Genomic DNA, 18,539 nt, shown 5'->3' with positions numbered 1-18,539 from the left:
CCAATCTACTAATAAGCCCACCAAAGGCATGTTTTGTATCTCTAGTGGTTCTTTTTGTTTTTTTCCTTAGGATTTCCATCTCCCTGTTTACATTGCCCATCTGTTCTTGCATGCTGTCTACTTTATCCATTAGAGCCCTTAGCATATTAATCATAGTTGTTTTAAATTGCCAGTGTGATAATTCCAATATCCCTGACACATCTGGTTCTAATGCTTGCTCTGTCTCTTCAAATTGTTTTTTGCCTTTTGTTACACTTTATCTTTTCTTGATAGCCAGACATGATGTACCAGGTAAAACAAACTGCTATAAATAGGGCTTTATTAATGTGGTGGTGATGTGGAGGGGAAAGGGAAATATTCTATAGTTCTATGGTTAGGTCTGTCTTTCAGTGAGCCTATGACTCTGGACTGTGAACTTCACAAGCGTTTCTCAGTGTTCCTCTCCCCAATTAGGTGGGATAAGATGGCTAGCGTGGGCTGGAGCTGGCTATTTCCTTTCTCCCATGTGTAAAGCTAGAGATGGCTGGAGTTGGTATGTCCCTTACTTGGTCACTTAGGCTCTGATAATACTCCAACAGGTCAGGCTCTGGCTAACCAGTTTCCCTTCAGGGCAGGCCTTGTTAAGAAGAACAAAGTGCTCTGGTATATTTCAAAATGACTCCTTTTCCTCACTCCCTGCCAGAATGATGTATGAGGAGATTTTTCTCCAATGTTTACTGTGAGAATCTGGTCAAGCTCCTGGAGGTAAATCTCACGTATTGTGGGGACCCCCTGTGACTGGGTCCTCCTGGAATTTTCTTGTCTACACTGAGCCTCCGGCAATTTGTCAATTATAATTCAAGTTTTCCTATTATGACAGTAGCTCCTGTGACAGTTTCTGCATGAGACTATGTATTCACCTGTCTCTCCAATCTTGGGGGGCAGCAGCTTGCCCTGTGTCCTCTTCTCTCTTATCGATACAAGAAGAGTTATTGATTTTTCAGTCTTTTCAGTTTTTTACTTGTTGTTAGGACAAAGTAGCAACTTTCAAGCTCCTTAACATGTGGAACTGGAAATTGCAAACAACAGAACTTTTTAAAAACAGATTAATAACTAGACCAATCTCAGTCTTGCAGTCTTTCAGATTAAACTTTTGACCCAAGTCCTGGCAATCTGACTAAGCCTTTGCCATATGTAGCTCTCAGCTGCTAAAAACAAAGCAGTTTGCATCCTTCAACAATATGCCTTGAGATAATGAAATCATAAAATTTTCTATCTGGAAGGGATTCTATGCTCCAACATGGCATTTTAGTCAGACCTGTTGTTTAGAATATAAGGCATTTTAATAGTTATTTTATTTCTTTCTCACATTATAGGCTGACAGCATAAAGGTCCATGCTCATCTTATATCCAGTTTAAACAGAACAGTACATGGACCATAACAGGAATGTACTGCTAGTAGAATGAATAATTTAATAAAAAACTCTAGATTCCTGTCTCCCACCATGAAGGAGGTCCAATAGGTAATTGTGGTAAAGTCATAAGTAGTATAAAAATTAAGAAAAAAATAATACTAAAGATATTTATTTCTCATACTTGAAAATGCCCTCTGAGCTCTCCAGATAAAGACATGCTAACTTAATTACTGAGCTTCTTTGAAGCCTGTTTCTACATCTGTAAAAGAGGATAATAATAATCAATATAAACTATGAAGATTAAATGAGATTATAATACAAAGTTCCCATTACAATACAGACAGTATAGTAGACAATAAATTGTTATTTTCATTTCATTATTATTGGCATCATCATCAATATTACTAAACCAAAGCCTAAGTTTCACTTACACAGCAGTCATCTGTTTTGGGAAACTCCTTCGGCTAACTTAGTAAGTAAGCCATCAGAGTTGGTCGTATTACTCAGTTCTCTAATATTATAGCACAGAACATAATATGCTACAGTAAGAAGGTCTAAACAACCTATTCAAAGTCAAATATCTAAAAAGCTTGAGTCAGAATAACAGAAAAGATGTGAATACTAGTTAGTCAGCTAACAACTAACCCAAAGGACAGCAGGTAACTATTAATAAATTACTGAAGTCTACAGCACTAGTGAATAGCAGCACCATGTCACTTCCAACTTAATCAACCCCTTTGTCATCTAGAGGACTTTCTCTTTCTCTTCCCCTTATTTTCCTTCCTTTTTCTTTCTCCGTCTCCCTCCAGATACCCTACTATTCTTCTCTGAGTCCCTTTCCTCTCTCTTTCTACCAATTAGAATAGAAAATTAAATCCTATACTTAGTGTTTATTATACTTTTCAATAAAATAATGAACATAGGTTTTAAAGACAGAAATTTAGGATTTCTAAAAATAGAAAATTCCAGATCTAATAAATTAGCTGTGTAACTTAGGTAAACTAATTAAACTAAATACTTCGGTTTGTTCGATTGGAAAATAGAGATAATAATAGCATCTTTACACCGTTATAGTAAGAATTGAATTAAATGTGTAAACTGTCTAGCCTAAAACCTGACACATAATAGGTCTTCCATAAAGTTAATGTCTTTCTTGACTTCTCTAGGAAAATATTATCTAATCCTTGATTAGGTCTTCTACAGGTCAGTAGCTCTTAAGAGACAAAGAGACCCCCACCTCTGCACATAATTCCATCTATTTTATGGATACTGATGAATCCACCCATTACAGATACACGTAATGCCTCTAACTACAGAATTTTCAACTGCACTGATATAAGCCTTCCTTATCTTGAGTAGTCTTCATCATTTAAAAATAAGTTGGAGCAGAGAAATTTAAATTAACTCCGGAAACAAAAAGTAATTAGTGATAATTATAAGCTAAGCATTTAAGAGGCACTTAAACACTTCATATAAAACAATAAATAAAAGATGTAACACTATATTTTTAAAACTGGCTTGAAATTGCTTCAGCAGTTTGGGCCATGTGAAAAATAAATGAACTACTTCATAGGAACAGTTACCATGTTAAGGTCTCAATATAAGGCCAACCGCCAGTTGCCTCTTTCAATTCACTTGAACTCATTTTAATCTCATACCTAAAGACTAACTCTACTCTCAAGTGAATTCTACGTTGGTATCTGGTAGATGTTTGTAAAAATAAAACTACTTTAGAAAAGATACATTCACTAGGAATCTGAACAGACTACCCGAAATTTCCTACACGGAGCTCAAACAGCCTTTAGACAAAAGAACCAAAACGAAAACTACTTGTGGTCACTGCATGATACTTCAAGCTACAGTCAGGAAGAGAATATGCAAAGCCTGGTGCTGCTCAACTCAACGCAAGCCCTTCACCTGTAAGCCTAAAACCATAACACAGGCAATAATAGGTAAATCCAAACTAAGCCAGAGGGGTTCAGGCAGCTGTGTAGAACAATGCTGGGTAACACATAAGACCTAAGGTACAAATGGAAGAAAGAGATTAGGAGTTACTCGTTGCAGGGAGGGGTGAGGGGGGAAGCCATTATTCTATTTATGTATAAGTTCAGTACCAGCAAGGGCTAATAAAAAGGGTAAATAGATGAAATTTCTTTAGGGAAAATAAAACAAAGGCAACATTAAATTGAAAACTGAAAATTCAAGGAAAAGGTAAAGATGAATTTTTTAAGGGCAAAAGAAAATCAACTTTACTACCAAGCCCTCAGTCAATAAATGGCAAGTGGGAGCAACAATACGCTAATTAAAAAGAACAACATTTAAGAACTAGAAGTACTAATATAGTTTGAGTTTTTATTGAAGAACAGCACATTTTTACTAAGTTCACTAAAGGATTTGCCATGGCATGCAGTTTTTTTGTTAAGTTCTTAATCTACAGCAATGAAAGTGGTGGTTTATTTCTAAACCTAAAAACCAGAAATGGTCAGTTTACTCTCACTGCCCACATCTAAAGAATATAAGAGCGTTGCAGCCAGATGAAAACCCAGCAACTTATCTGCAACAGGCTTTTCCTGGGAGTAGGCTAGAGTGACCATACTTACTGGAGTCCTCCCACTGGAAAAAATGTAGCTTCCACGCAGAATAATACAAAAATCCCAATACCAGAAAAAGGCAGAGGGCTAGCAGCAGATTGCGCACAAATACCAAGAGTCCCATCTTCACATGATTTACGATTTCCTACATGACCTGAAAAAATAAAAAAACACACAAGAAAGCCAATTTAGGTCTTAAAAGATAAAGCAATCATCTTATCGATATATTCTACTTTAAAATAAGTATTTACAGAATTTCAAAATGAAGAACACCTGGAAATACCACTGAGTTCATGACACAGCATCCTCCAACCTGCTCATCTCCGTGTCAAGAAACAGCTTTGCCAGTCACTCAGCATCCAAGCCAGAACTCGGCAGTCATCCTGTGTCCCACCGCTTCCTCATTCCCAACATCTAATCAGTAACCAAATTCTGGCAATTTCAACCTTCCAAATAAGTATAAATCATATCCCCACCATCACTACCCTCCATCCATGCCACCACTGTTTTCCTACAGACAAGCTTCCCGGCCTCCATTTGCATTCTCCCAAATCCATTTTCCACACAGTACAGGAGTAGTTTGTTAACACAAAATCGGATATTAGTTCCCTGTCTAAACCCCTTAGTACCAGCATTCTACTGCTGCTGTAATAAAACACCACAAACTTAGCAGCTTCAAACACCACCAATTTATTTTCTCAGAATTCTGTAGGCCAAAAGTCCAGGTATAGTGCGGCTCTGCTGGGTCATCTGCATAGAGTCTCACAAGACCAAAACCAAATAGTCAGCAGGGCTTTCTGGAGATGTTGGAGATGAATCCACTTCCAGGTTCATTCAGGCTGTTGTTGGCCAAATTCAGTTCCTGGAGCTGTAAGGCCGAGGTCCCCATTTCCTTGCTGGTTGTCAGTCTCTGCTCCTGTATTCCTTCTCATGTTTTCCATGTGGTCCCCTACAGCCATGGTGGGTTAAGTCCTTCTCACTGTGAAGCTCTCCAATTTTCCCTTCTACCACATCTTGCTTCTGCTTCCAGCCAGAGAAATTTATTTGCTTTTCAGGCTCATGTGATTAGACTGGGCTCACTTGAACAATTCAAGATAATCTCCCCGCTATTTGAAGGTCAATAGCCTTACCTTTATATGCAATTTTTTTTTGCCATATAAGGTAACATATTTTCAGATTCCAGGGGTTAGGATATAAACATCTTTGGTGGGCCATTCTGTGTAACATACCTTTCATTAAATTCTCAGTTCCTCTAGAATAGAGTAATTGACCTTAGAATCTAGCAACTACTGACTGTACCCCTATTTACTCTCCAACCCATCTCTTGCGTCTCCCAACCTCATTTGTGTCCTATGGTCTAGCCATTCTTTCTTTTCACTGAACGTTGCCTTATTGTTTCTCTCCTCAAGGCCTGTCTGGAATACATTCTCCCCAACTCTGTTTCACCTGCTGCACATTCTTTGATAGTCCTCTTAAATGTCACATCAGCAAGAAGACTTCCCAGGATCACCCCTCCCCACCCCCACTCAAATATCTTACCCACAAAATATATGAGAAAGAAATTATGTATAAATATGATAAACAAAATAATAAAAGTCATCATTTACAGATTATATAATAGTCTACCTAGAAAAGCCAAGAGAATCAACTGTAGAAATATTAGAATAGGAAGTTCAATAAAGCAGGTGATTATAAGATTAAATAAAAAGCATCTTAAAAACTATACCAGCAATAACCAATTAGAAAATGTAAGGAAAAAAAATACCACTCATGATTGCAACAAAAACTATAAAATATTTAAAAATAAACTTAGGAGGAAATAAGCAAGGTTTTCACCAAAGGACATAAAAGATCCAAATAAATATAGAAATAGAAGATTCTTAAGTGAGAATATTCAATAATGGAAATATGTCCGCTTTCTTGAAATGTCAGTTCTCTATAAATTGTCTAACTCCAATCAAAATCCATTATTTTTTTAATATTTAAAGTCAATCTGAAGACTTCATGCCCAAGAGGAGCCAAGAAATTTTTTAAAGAAAAAATAATGAGATGAGGATTTGCCTTACCAGATGTTGAAACCATTTTTGTACCTGAAAGCAGAAAAATGCTCAAAGAGTAAGGACATGTCAAAAAAAGAAAAAAAAAAAAAAAGAAGCCTAATGGCCAGACCTGGAGCAATTTATAACCCCTTAACTAAGAATCTACTAAATGAGGAGAGGAGAAAACTCTCCTATGGAATGGAATGTCAACAGATGAATGCAGAGGAATAATGTAATTAGAAAATCTTTTAGAGACCATTTTAGAAATAATTCAGCTAAAAAACAAAGGATGCTAAAATTAATGGGTAAATTCTTGAGAAATGGTATTTATATAGTCTTAAAGTATCTCCCCACAAGATACTTATTACAGAGGGGAAAAGAGTAACTTTACAATGGAGAACTCTGATAGACACCACCATAAACTAGCTGAAGGATATATAGAAAGGCTTTTCTAATATTTTTGCAACTTTTTTGTAAGTCTGAAATTACTTCAAAATTAAAAGTTAAAAAAAGAAAAAGAACTTTAAACTAAATGTTCAGATAGATATTCAATAAACATCAAAAAAAAGATTATGCAGACACTTAAGATGCTATTTATTAAAATATTTTATTAACTTCACATGGGAAATGCTTATGATATAATATTGAAAGAAAAATGTTAAAACATAGGTATCGTACTCTCAACTATAAAAAAAAAAAAGACTAGAAGAAAACATAACAGATTCATGCTGAGAATTTTTCTGGCTGTGGGGGTACACTTGGCCTCCCTGCAGAGCCATAAAAGAGCATGCAGGTAAAGAGCTGCAACTGCTCACGGTAAGCTCTCTTCAGCATGTAGAGGGAACGCAGCAATCTGGACTCAGCCCCTCCTCACATATTCATCTTATCTCAGAAAATGAAGTGTCTCTCTTGTCCAAAGCTAATGCAACAAACACTAAGTGCCAGGAATTATGCAAGGCAGTCAAACTCAGACCCTTCCCTAAAGGAGCTGTCTGACTTCACATTTCCTGTTCATTCTTCAACCCACCAGGATCTGATCTTGCTTTTTATCCTACCCAGGACTTGACCTTTCTATAGCATCTAAAATGGTGAGAGAAGGTACAGCATGGTGGTAAGAGCCTTTTCACTGCCTACTTTGCCTAGCAATACCAATTCACCTTTTAGGACGCTGTTCAAGCCTTACCTCCTTCAAGAAGCTTTCCTTAATCATAGCCCTACACCCTGGCTGTCTGTGCTCCCATAACATCCCATGCTTATCTCTGTCATAGCATTTATAAAACATCTTGTTTATTTTTCTCTCTACAAAGAATTAGCATGCAGGTTGAAAGCAGAATCCATAACTTAGATCTGTGAATCACCAGCATTTAACAGCATAGCATCTACTACATAGCAATACTCAAGAAGTGTTTAAAATTAAAAATATTTCTAATTACATGCCCCAACTGTAGGTATAATTAATGTAATTTGTATACATTCCAAAGAGTAATATATACTAAAGGTATAATTTGTGTGTGTGTGTGTGTGTGTGTGTGTAGTATATTATATAGTTTTCGTGTATACACACACATTTATATACGGCAATTTTTAATGTAGAGAGAAGCTTGGGGTACTGTCTGAAGTTTTTTTTAAATTCTCATTCTGTAGATACCCGCTAAGGCAACCTCGTTCCACTTCTGTGACTTCAATTACTATCATTATCCCAAACTTTATATATTCCTTCTAGATATCTCTCCTATGTTCCAAGTCCATTTATTTAACTTCCTATTCCATATCATCCTTTAGATTTTTACAGATGCCTCAGACTTCCTATAAACCTTTTTCTCCAGTGTCCACCATCTCAATAAAAGGCAACACCTTCAAGAAGGTGCTTCTGTCAGAAACCTAGAAATTATCCTGCACATTACCTTCCTTCTCACTCTCATCTCACCCTCCAAATATAATCAGTCATCAAATCCTATGAATTTTACCTCTTAAATACTTATCGAATCCACCCATGCCTCCATCTTCACTGCCACTATCCTATTTCAAGTCACTATAATCCTTTGCTTGGACTACTACTATAACCTCCTAATAAGCCCCCCATATACATTCTTGATCCTCTCCAATTCATTCTCCACACAGCAGCCGATGTGAATTTATTTCACTCTGTAAATTTCCCCTACTATCCTTACAGTAAAGTCCCAAACCCTTCAACAGAGCCTATAAGACTCTGCATGATCTGGCCCCTGACCACCTCTCCTCCCACATTTCTGGCCATCTTTTACCACCTAACCTGTATGAGTCCACAACATTGAATGTCTTTCAGTGTTCTGAACTCACCATGTTCTCTCTTAACATCAGGCTAAAGCTTTTTTGACTCCACCGCTTCATCTAGCCAACTCACACTCATTCTTTAAGTCTCAGCTCAAAGGTTAATTGCCCAGAGAAACCTTATCTATCTCCACACTTTTGACCTCTCCATTACAAATTCTCACAGCACCTGCATATCTCCATTCCATTACGTAACGTGCTTATAATCTTATGAGTATTTGTTAAACATTTATGTTTTGGCTAATCGAGGCAAGGAACATGTTTATTTTGTTGACCATGGTATCCCTGGTAGGTACTCAAAAACTATCTGTTCACTGACTGAATATTCAGTCAGTTATAATATACTCTAAAAAAGGTACAAAAGGCACATAAGGTATATAAAGCTAGGTTATTTGAATCAGTCATAAAAATAAAATTAATTAAAATTTGAACTCACTGAAACAAACTGTACCAAACTTCTGTCATTTTTTAAACATCCTATAATATGGTTATTTACAGAACTACACAAGGCAACAAGTTTTTGTCTGAAATGTCAGAATTTTGCCGACCTTTGGATATCAGCCACAATTGATAGAAACTCAATCATGACAAATTTACACAGAGCAAAAACCACAAAGTATTTCCTGATAGAAACTCAATTATGACAAATTTACATAGAGCAAAAACCACAAAGTATTTCCTGAGCATGTCTACTGTGAATATTTTTGAGGCAAGCTAATTAGAAGTTATTAAATACTATTTATTATCTAGCTTCCCAAACAATTACTGAAAAAGCTCATCAATTTTTTATAACATTTTTGCTGAATGCATACCTCCTATTCAGACTTTATGCATGACTAAGCAGATTTAAGTAGTTAAATAATATGCAATGTATTAAATTTTTCTATTAAGAATTGTGCATTTTCTAATTGCAAGTCATTGTGAGGGATACAATAATTAATATTGCTAATATTCATGAAATGAAGCACTTACTGTGAACCAACCACAGTTCTAAGAGTTTTGTATGATTTAATTCGATGAATCTTCTCAACAATCCTATGAGATTATCATTCCCACTATATGGAGAAGAAACTGAGGCACAGAAAGATTAAATTATCTTGTCTAAGGTCACAATGCTAGTAAGTGGCAGAGCCAGGATTCAAATCCAAATGATCTGGCGTTAGTCATACAACAACACTGGTCATTTGAAAAGGGAAGGGTATATCAGGACAATAATAAAAAGGAAGCAGTACAGGATTTAAACAGAAATACTACAATAAAAGTGGAAGAAAGGAATGAGGAAGGTCAAGGTGGAAACGCGGTAGATGAAGACCACTCGACAAAATAAATTTTGTCACAGAACAGATAAAGATCCTTAACAAAGATTCTCCCAGCCCTACCCACTCCCGAATGGCTCTGTAAAACAAGAGGTAACTAAGAAAAGAAATTAAAGGAAGAGCTCAGGGAAAAAACAGTAAAACAATATTTTTTAAATAAAACTAAATTAGCACTCAGAAAAACGACATGATCATAAAAACAAAGCTTCAACAGAAGAGAACAAAGTGGATGTTGCTGAAAATACACTAAGAGTCCTGAAAGCCATGATGGATTAAAAATGAGCAAAATAAAATGAAAAATAAATTTAAAAGGACTGCCAAAACAAAGACAAAACACAAAACAAAAACACGTAGCAAAGGCAGTCATAGGAGATCCAGCATAAGCATAATTGCTAACTGAAAAAGAAAACGAAGCAAATGAAACAAAAAAAGATATGCAAAAATGGATAATTAGAGAGAGCTAGGCTGAGGGCAAGTATGTCACTGTGGTTTTGTCTGCATTCCCACGATGGTTAATGATAACGAACATCTTTCCACGTGCTCAATTCTTACCAGTTTATCTCATGTTACTCCAATTCTCTGTTACAGTTAATAATTATTACATCAACCTTTACCTGTTCAAAGTACCCTGTGGTTTCGTTCTCCTGATTGGGCTCAGACTCCTGGAACATGGGCAATCAGTGACTTTCTAAGTAGAAATTCGACATCTACCAAGGTTTTAAAAACAGAAGACAGAGAGAAAAGCTGAAAAATATGTTGTCCCTGGTCAGATGCTCCCTTTAGAAGTGGCTGAGAAAAAGCCTAGAAGAGAGGGGGTAAAAATCAAAGGGAACAAAACTTTCAGTTTTTCACGTTTTAGTTCATCTTTGTTTTTACCAAAAAATAAAAACAGAAAACAAAAAAACTTTTCTGAATAGGAGTTTGTTAAGGATTTGGTTTTATTAGGTTTTTGCTTATTTTTTTTAAATAGTGTTCAGAGGATAAGGTTCTAGAGATTTTTTTTTTTTTTAATTTGGAAAAGATGACTTCTATGTAGATTAAAAATGCTGACTACAATCAGTCTTGAGACAATTCAACCGGAATGTTTGAAAAGATAACTTTCCTTTGCCTAGGCCAACTGAGATGAAAGGGTGGTGGCTGGTGTTGAAGGTGATTAGGAGATGGTGACAGGTCCAGAAAACTAGAAACAAAACTGTAGCACGAGAGCAGCAATAACAATGAATGCGCATAGCTGTGTTCTAATAAAGCCTGTAGGCCAGCTGGCCAACCTCTGCTACGGATATACAGCATGTAACAAAAGCATAAAAACGTGGATGAGAATTTAAAAACTTTAAATTCAACATAGTGTCTTCTCTAGTCAAAGAGGAAGGAGACTGGGAGAAAATACATAGGAGGCATATATCGGAAGTGCAATGTTCTATTTCTTTAAAAAACAAAAGCTGAAGCAATATGGCATATTAAGATTTTATGATAGGTGTCACCATATTCTATTCTTGTATGTGTAAAATATATCATTATAAAGTATGAGACAAATGTTCCTTTTCATTACTATTATTTCTCTGAGACTTTAGATGTCTTAGGGCCTATGTAGTAGGGCCATAGTTTATCTGCCCATATCTTTAAAAAAAAAAACAAAGAAATTAATATTGCAGCATAACTATACTGGAAGCTTTGCCATCTTATCAGTCCAGGTGGAAGCCATTATTACACACCTGCATACAGCTGCAGACACAGTGTGGTGCCTGTCCTCGAGAGCAGTGTGATGTATGCAGTTAAAGTATAAACAAGGTACAGACATTATGAGATGGTAGAAATTAATAACTTCTGTGAGGTTTAGGAAAAACTTCAGCAAAGAAACTGAAGTAGCAAAAGGGTAGGAGAGGCCTTAGATGCCATGCTAAGGGGTCTGAAATTTATCTCATTGGCAATGAAGAACCATTGAAGGGATTAAGTACAGAAATAACCTAGTCAGTTCTGTATTGTAGAAAGATTACTCAAGTAGCAATATAGAGGAGAGCCTAGAGAAGACTAAGGCAAGAGCAAGAAGATGCTATTGTAACAGCCCAGGCCATTCAGCTTCAGAGAGCAGATAGAGTCCTTCCTCCATATCCGTGGGGGATTAGTCTAGTACATAGGATACTAAAATCCGCAAATGCTCAAGTCCTTTATATAAAAAGGCTTAGTATTTGCATATAACCTATATACCCCCCCCATATACTTTAAATAATCTGTAGATTATTTATAATACCTAATACAATATAAATGTGATGTAAGTAGTTGTTATACTGTATTGTTTAGGGAACAATGACAAGAAAATGTCTGTAAACGTTAAGCACACACTCAGCCATTTAGGCCTAACTCCATAGTACAACATAACACTTTCTCCCCCTGAATATTTTCAATCCTCGGTTGGCTGAATCCACACATGTGGAACCTGCACATATAGAGGGCCAACTATATATCTCAAAAGAAATTAAACATGCTCCACCAAAGTATCAAAAGAAAACACCAGAACTCTTAAACTGTTCTGGTATCTAATTTCAATTGACACTAAATTCCTCACATAATCCGTGTCAGATGTCTTGTAGCGCATGAGGTTCAGGAAAAATTCTCAAGAAATAAGAAAGTTCCACAGCATGGGGGGCAGTGGTGCCATCTCTTATTCATCTGCTTTGTGATGCAGTGTAGTTAATGTATTACGAAATGACATCAATGTGGTCAATTTCAGAAAATTTAGATTTTTTAAATAGGATCAAATCTAGACTTGACAATGAAATGGTGAGTAACCATGAAACTCTTATACTTCAAAGAAGTTCTCTGGTTATCATCTGGCCAAGTACGTATAAGATTTCTAGAACTTAAAGAGCAGTTCCATATGTTTGTTTTACAAAAATACTGGTGTTCCAAATTTGCTGACCTTTTCTGGAATGGCAAATGTCTGTTAGAAGGATGTACCTAGCAGATATTCCAAAAATACATACATCTGTCCTTTCAAGGTAAAGGAGATATTTTAACAAAAGCTAGAAACTCTTTTTTTTTTTTTTTTAAAGAAATTATGTTGAGTACATTTTGAAAACAGATGTCTGGCAGTGTTTCTACCCTTATGTTATTTTGTTGCCAAACGATGTAAAAGTGTCATTTATAAAAACTCTTATATCAGTATGTCAGCAGTTCTCAAATTGTGGTCCAAGAACCTTTAAGGGTCCCCAAGACCCTTTCAGTGGATCCACAAGTTTAAAATCATTTTCATAATAATTCTCAGATATTATTTGCCTTGGTCATTCTCATTCTTTCACAAGGGTCTAACAGAGTTTCCCAGAGGCTATATATGATGACATGTGATGACATCATTGTCCCCATGGCTAATGGAATGTGTGCTCATGTATTCTTGTGTTCTCAGCACTTTTTAATACATTAAATATCAATAGACAAAACCCACAAAAAGAAAAGTTCTTTGGGGTCTTCGACAATTTTCAAACCTATAAAGGGGTCCTGAGACCAAAAAGTCCGAGAATCACTGTCATATACTTTAAAAAGTTAGTAACAGAATTTTCTAACCTGTTTCACATATTTCAAACAAAAGGTTTCGGTGGGTTTTCAAGTCATGTTAAAAATACATTAACAAACCATTTTTTCATTATTTTGTAAGAAATACTGATATCCAGGAAAAGGGAAACTTACTGACATGCAGACAAATAATAAGACAAGGCAGTAGATGACATTCACTCAGAATAACATTTTCAGCAGGGAGAAACTCCTATCAGCTAGGACAACCAGGAAGAAACATGATGAAGAGCAAATCAGAATTAAATCCCATTACAATCTTTAAAAACACATTTGGAAGACTAAGGAAGAGCAAAATTTCAGGGGGAGACAGTCAACAATAACAATGATAGGCCAAAGGATAAGTGCATATATTTTAGCAGCCCATGCAGTGAGCACATTATAATATCAGTAGCAAGAGTGTATGCACATGTGCATGTGTGACTTCTGAGTGAGGGCTGGGAACAGCTGAATAGCTAGATATAATCTGCTGGTATTTAAAGAATGTTTAAATTGGTATGATATTCACATCAATTCTTTCCTTCTTGATCTCAGAATAATTCCCTCATGCCTAACACTGCCATTTCAGCATCATCAATCATTTACAATGTGTAAATAAAACCACAATGTTGGCAACGGTTATCTCTAGGTGGTGGCATTGAAGGCTAATGATCATCGACCATGAACCAGGTAATATACTGAACATTAGGAATCCTAGAACTAGTACTTTTATTATAAGAGGTCCTTTATGTGCCTAATAGCATAAGGTCAGGTTTTTTACATTTGCTTAATCCTCAAGCAACCTTGAAAGGTAGTGATTTTTATCCCCATTTTTAAAAGTTGAAAACCAAGAAGACACGAGAGGTTCTGAAGCCTGCCCAAGGTCATACCGTAGAAACTGGTGAAGCCATGGTACTCTCTTCTACTCCTAGGAAAGACATGGACACAGCCCTCATGTGACTGCAAGAGCCTAACTGGTATCTTTTCCTCCAGTCTCATTTCACTTTAATCTCTCCTTATATATAAATATTTTATGACTCTTGTGTAGTAGGCACAGTACTATGGTTGCAAACCTCAGAACCTCCCATGTCAGGGAAATAGGATATTTACTACTCTACTTCCTCCACACACAGGGATCTTCCTCAAAGGCAAAGCTGATAAAAGTTATTTCCTACCTTTGAATCCTTCGAGTGGCTCCTAATCATCTGAAGACAAAGCTATAACTCCTAGACTCACAAAGCCTTCACAGTCCAACTTTGGCAGCCTCCGCATACTCCTCAAACATACCCTGTTCTCCTGCCATTCAAGCATCTTCAGGATGTAGCCACTTTCTTGTGTTTCTAGGGCACTGCACACATTGTTTCCTGTCTGAAAAGCCTTTTAAACCCACATCCACCCAGCTAATAACTAGTGATTCTCCAAGACTTAGGTTAGGTGTGAACTTCTCTGGAAAACCATTATTTTTATTCCCAGTGTGAATATAGGCAATCCCACAGGACCCACAAACACAGCCCTTGTTACAATGTATTCTAACTGCTGGTTTACTGGCTTCTGGTCCTACCACACTACAGGTTCTTTGAGGCCAGGGACATATCTTTCATATTTATAATGCCTAATGTCTGGTGTAGCATAGAGCCCAGCACAGAGTTCATGTTCAATAAATTTTTCTGGGATGACAAGAGCACCTAGTCTAATGGGAGACACAAACATGTAACTAAGTAAATCATGATAGGTGTGAAAACAATAAAGGTGTGGCAAGAATGCTATCCAAAAAAGAGAAAAAGGTAGGAAAATCTGGGGGAACCCTTCTACCTACATCTCTGGAGTTATCATACCCGATTTCTCAAAAGTTTCTTCAAATCCTATTGCTGCTGCTGTTGCTACTGATGGACATGATCATGAGTGCTTACTCTGAACCAGGGACTGTGCAAAGCACATTACATAAACTCATTTAATCCTCATAACCACACTAGTATTTCACTGATAAGGAAACTCAGGCTCAAGAATAAGACACTTGCTCAGTGTCAGACAATAGTGGCAGAGCCAAGATTTCAACCCAGATCTTACCTCCTGAAGCAGGGCTCCAAACAGCTCCAAACTCTATGCTTCTATTCTTTGTCAAAGTGAAATCTCCTCCCCAAATACCAAAGTTTGATAGCCTCTATTAAACCAAATTAAACCAACCAGGCTGAACCTAGATTCCTTTTTATTTTAACCATTCAATGAAAAGGTATTTCAAGTTATTACACACTTCTTGGCTTCTTAAATTGGATATCCTGAATGTAATTTAACTTTTTTTGGATGCCTCAGGACCATTCCTGTGTTCATTACTGAGGGTTCTATAAAACAGTGTGCCCTTAGGAATGACTGTGCTGGGATATAATAGATTGCCCTTGTATCAATAGCCTTAGACTGTGATCATTTACAATGCATATAATGGAGTTCTGACTTCTCAATTCATTCTCAACCCATGCCTCGTTAGAGCTATTAATTCTTGCTACTGTCAATATGTTTGTCTCTACTAGTCCATTTGATTTTGTCACCTCTAATCTTCTACAGGCCATGATACTCAAAGAGATGTAGTAGTCATTTGCGCTGTACACAAATTATTTCTGGCTCATTGCTTTCCAGGTACATGCTAAGACTGCAACTCTCTGTGTTTCTTTAAAGTTAGGCATGGCCATGTCACTTGTCTTAGTCAATGAAATATAAATGAAAGTGACACATGCCACTTTGGGACAGTAACTTCCCTTGATCACCATCTTTCACGCAATCAAAATAATCTTGGAAACACTCTGTTAAGATGGAGTTTCCATCAGCCTGAGTCCTGAGTGACTGTGAGGAGCAGAGCTCCTCATGCACTCATGTTGGACATGTGGAATGAATGAGAAGTCAATTTTTGTTCTGTTAAGTCACTTAAGTCTAAAGGGTTTGTGTTAATGCAGCCTAACCCAGGCTATCCAAATCAATACACCAGATCTCTCAGTAAGGAATTCTTTCACATAAGTAACTTTATTTACAGATTTTGCAATGAATATTTTGTTTGCACAAAGAATTTTCTTTGCAGCCATCCTGGTTCAAAGCTATGTTCAATATAAAATATATTTGCCAAGCACCTACTGTGTACAAAACACTGTGCTAGATGATGAAGAAGATAGTCCATGTCTTGAAAAAGTTTTAGTCTTATGTTGGCAATTGTAGCAAAAAGGTAGACTCTGGTGTTATCATGGTTTAAACGAGAGACAAGTCTCATCTAGATGGGGAGAAAAATAAAGAAAAGTTTCACGAAGGAAATTCCATATCAAATGGCCCTGAAACATGAGTAAGAATCAACAATTAGAGATTGAAGGAGGTCATTTAAGATAGAAAAAGCAACATGAGCAAAGATATAGAGCACAAAGAGCAAAGCACAAAGAACAACAGTTCCACTGACCTGGAAAATATAATAAAAATCTAAGGAAATTGCTAGAAATGCATTTACCCATAGTGCCCATGCGAGGCTGGTCTTTGCTTAATTCAACAGACAGTGGGGAGTCATTAAGTCTTGGCTGGGGAAGTGAGATATCTAAAAGTGATAGTAGTAGACAAGACAAATGGGAGGAAAGAAAAAAAATGTTAGGGGTTTCTGCAATAATTCAAGAGATTGGTATATCAAAGGCCCCAAATCAGTGTGATGACAGTAAGAAAAGGAAGCAGATACAAGAAAGAGTACAGAGACAGTATCAACAAGACCTGGCAACCAGCTGAACCCAGAGGGTGAAAAAAAGAAAGGCAATAATGGATCTTGAGGTATGAATCCTGGGTGGCTGAGAAAAGTAACAAGGCTGTACATCTTTTCTAATGGCTGGCTCCAGCTTCATCTGAAGTAAATACAGTTACTACTTGTTATCCCTTGCTTCACCTGGGACAAAGCTACTTCTTGATTTGATGCCATCAATCTATCTTTTTTGTACAACCTTATCTCCCCACTTTTTCCAATAAGTGGGCATTTCAGGTTCTCCCATGCCACCTTTACCATTCTTGCTTTCTTATTTCCTCACTTCTTCTCCGTCATTCATTCATACCTACACTTTCATGGCTCAACTCGACCCTTTTCCTGCATTCTCATAGTACCTACTGTCTCAGAATTCTAGAAACCATATCTTTAGTTACCATTTCTCTGTGTGCCCTTTATTCCACAACTAAATTATAGGCCCATTAGAATAAGTCTCATACCTTAGCGATACTGAGGTCCACACCACGGTATTGCCTTGCATACAATACGTACTGAATAGATACTAGGGGTGATCCAAAGTCGATTAGTCTCTAAAACTATGTACATCTTATTTCCTCATGTGACATGTGAAATGGAGAGATTAATACGTGAAAAGGTCCTTGAGTTAAGAATCTTTAATCTTAGGAACCCTGATGCTTTAAGAGATTATTTTAAAACACCATTAGATCATAAATTTTTGTGCCAGCTTCTTTTTAATCTTTTGAATTGAAGGCATACCAAACAGTTCAGTGATCATCACTCCATAGCAATTCTGACTTAGAAATAACCTCATTTTCCATGATGGCTTTTTTACTTTCAGGAACCTAATAAATACCTTTTTCTACTTCGTGTTCAATTATCTATAGTATAACTAATTCAAAGTATATCCACAAAAAGGTGTTTTTTTTATTATTTTTTATACAATAACAGCTGCTTTCATTGGTCTCTCTCAATTAATTACAATGATTCCGCTCACAGTTTCACTCCCTCCTCAAATGTGAGGAAAACAGAAATAAAGTTTATTACAGAATTATAAAAATGGGCACTGTTGTAAAAAATTATCCAAATATTCGTGGGGCACAATCCTAACTAAACCTGCTCTCGTCACTAAGGTATTTCTTCTTTCAAGCAAGATCACCAACTAAACAATATGGAGAAGTGCCAGAACGAAAGGAAGCAAGAAGAGTTCTTTGCCAGTCAAGTCGACCCTGGTCCGCTAAACATCTGGCTGCCAGGAGAGCAGTGAGCAATGACAGCCACTACCAGTCCGCTGCGTATTCCCTCTCAGGCTGTCCCTGGACTTTTCCTTCCTCTCCCCAGAGCAGAGGCCGGCCTGACGTGTCCTTCCTCTGCGACAACGCGCGCAGCGCTGCGGTGTCTCGCAACTCAGGTGACCTCAGGCCGTTCGGCCCGAGTCCAGCTGTCCTCCCCGCTCAGGCCTGGCAGCCCCCACCTAAAGGAGGTCGTCCAAAGGCCGGACTCCCGGCCCAAGCCCCCAGACCCAGCCGGACGTCATGCTTCTGAAAGGATCAGGCAGTGCCCCAACCCTCCCTTCCCCAGCCGGAGCGCGCGCGGGTCCCACGCCTGCGGCG

The 18,539-nt window shown here is 37.3% G+C and overlaps 1 protein-coding gene and 1 long non-coding RNA gene across 9 annotated transcripts in view; both read right to left on the bottom strand.

The window, feature by feature from the left end:
• ST3GAL3 (ST3 beta-galactoside alpha-2,3-sialyltransferase 3) overlaps window positions 1–4,159 on the bottom strand; it is a 153,007-nt gene extending 148,848 nt beyond the window's left edge. For 5 of the 8 annotated variants that reach the window (XM_006911397.3, XM_015588966.2, XM_015588964.2 and 2 more), the window contains exon 1: window positions 3,995–4,157. In XM_006911397.3, the coding sequence (XP_006911459.1) occupies window positions 3,995–4,109 (115 nt within the window). In that variant the 5' untranslated portion in view covers window positions 4,110–4,157. Of the gene's footprint in view, window positions 1–3,994 lie in introns of all 8 variants that reach the window. The other 3 variants (XM_015588967.2, XM_015588968.2, XM_015588969.2) reach the window with 2 other exon arrangements.
• Window positions 4,160–16,186: 12,027 nt separating this feature from the next.
• Window positions 16,187–18,510, bottom strand: LOC112479362. The gene is made up of 2 exons (XR_003046163.1): window positions 16,675–18,510; window positions 16,187–16,446 (listed from the first exon to the last, which is right to left on the bottom strand). It is a non-coding gene; the product is annotated as an uncharacterized LOC112479362 (long non-coding RNA).
• Window positions 18,511–18,539: the final 29 nt, after the last annotated feature.

Source organism: Pteropus alecto, unplaced genomic scaffold (assembly GCF_000325575.1).
Source record: "Pteropus alecto unplaced genomic scaffold, ASM32557v1 scaffold484, whole genome shotgun sequence".
Lineage (NCBI taxonomy): Eukaryota > Metazoa > Chordata > Mammalia > Chiroptera > Pteropodidae > Pteropus > Pteropus alecto.
This window is presented reverse-complemented; position numbering and strand designations above follow the sequence as displayed.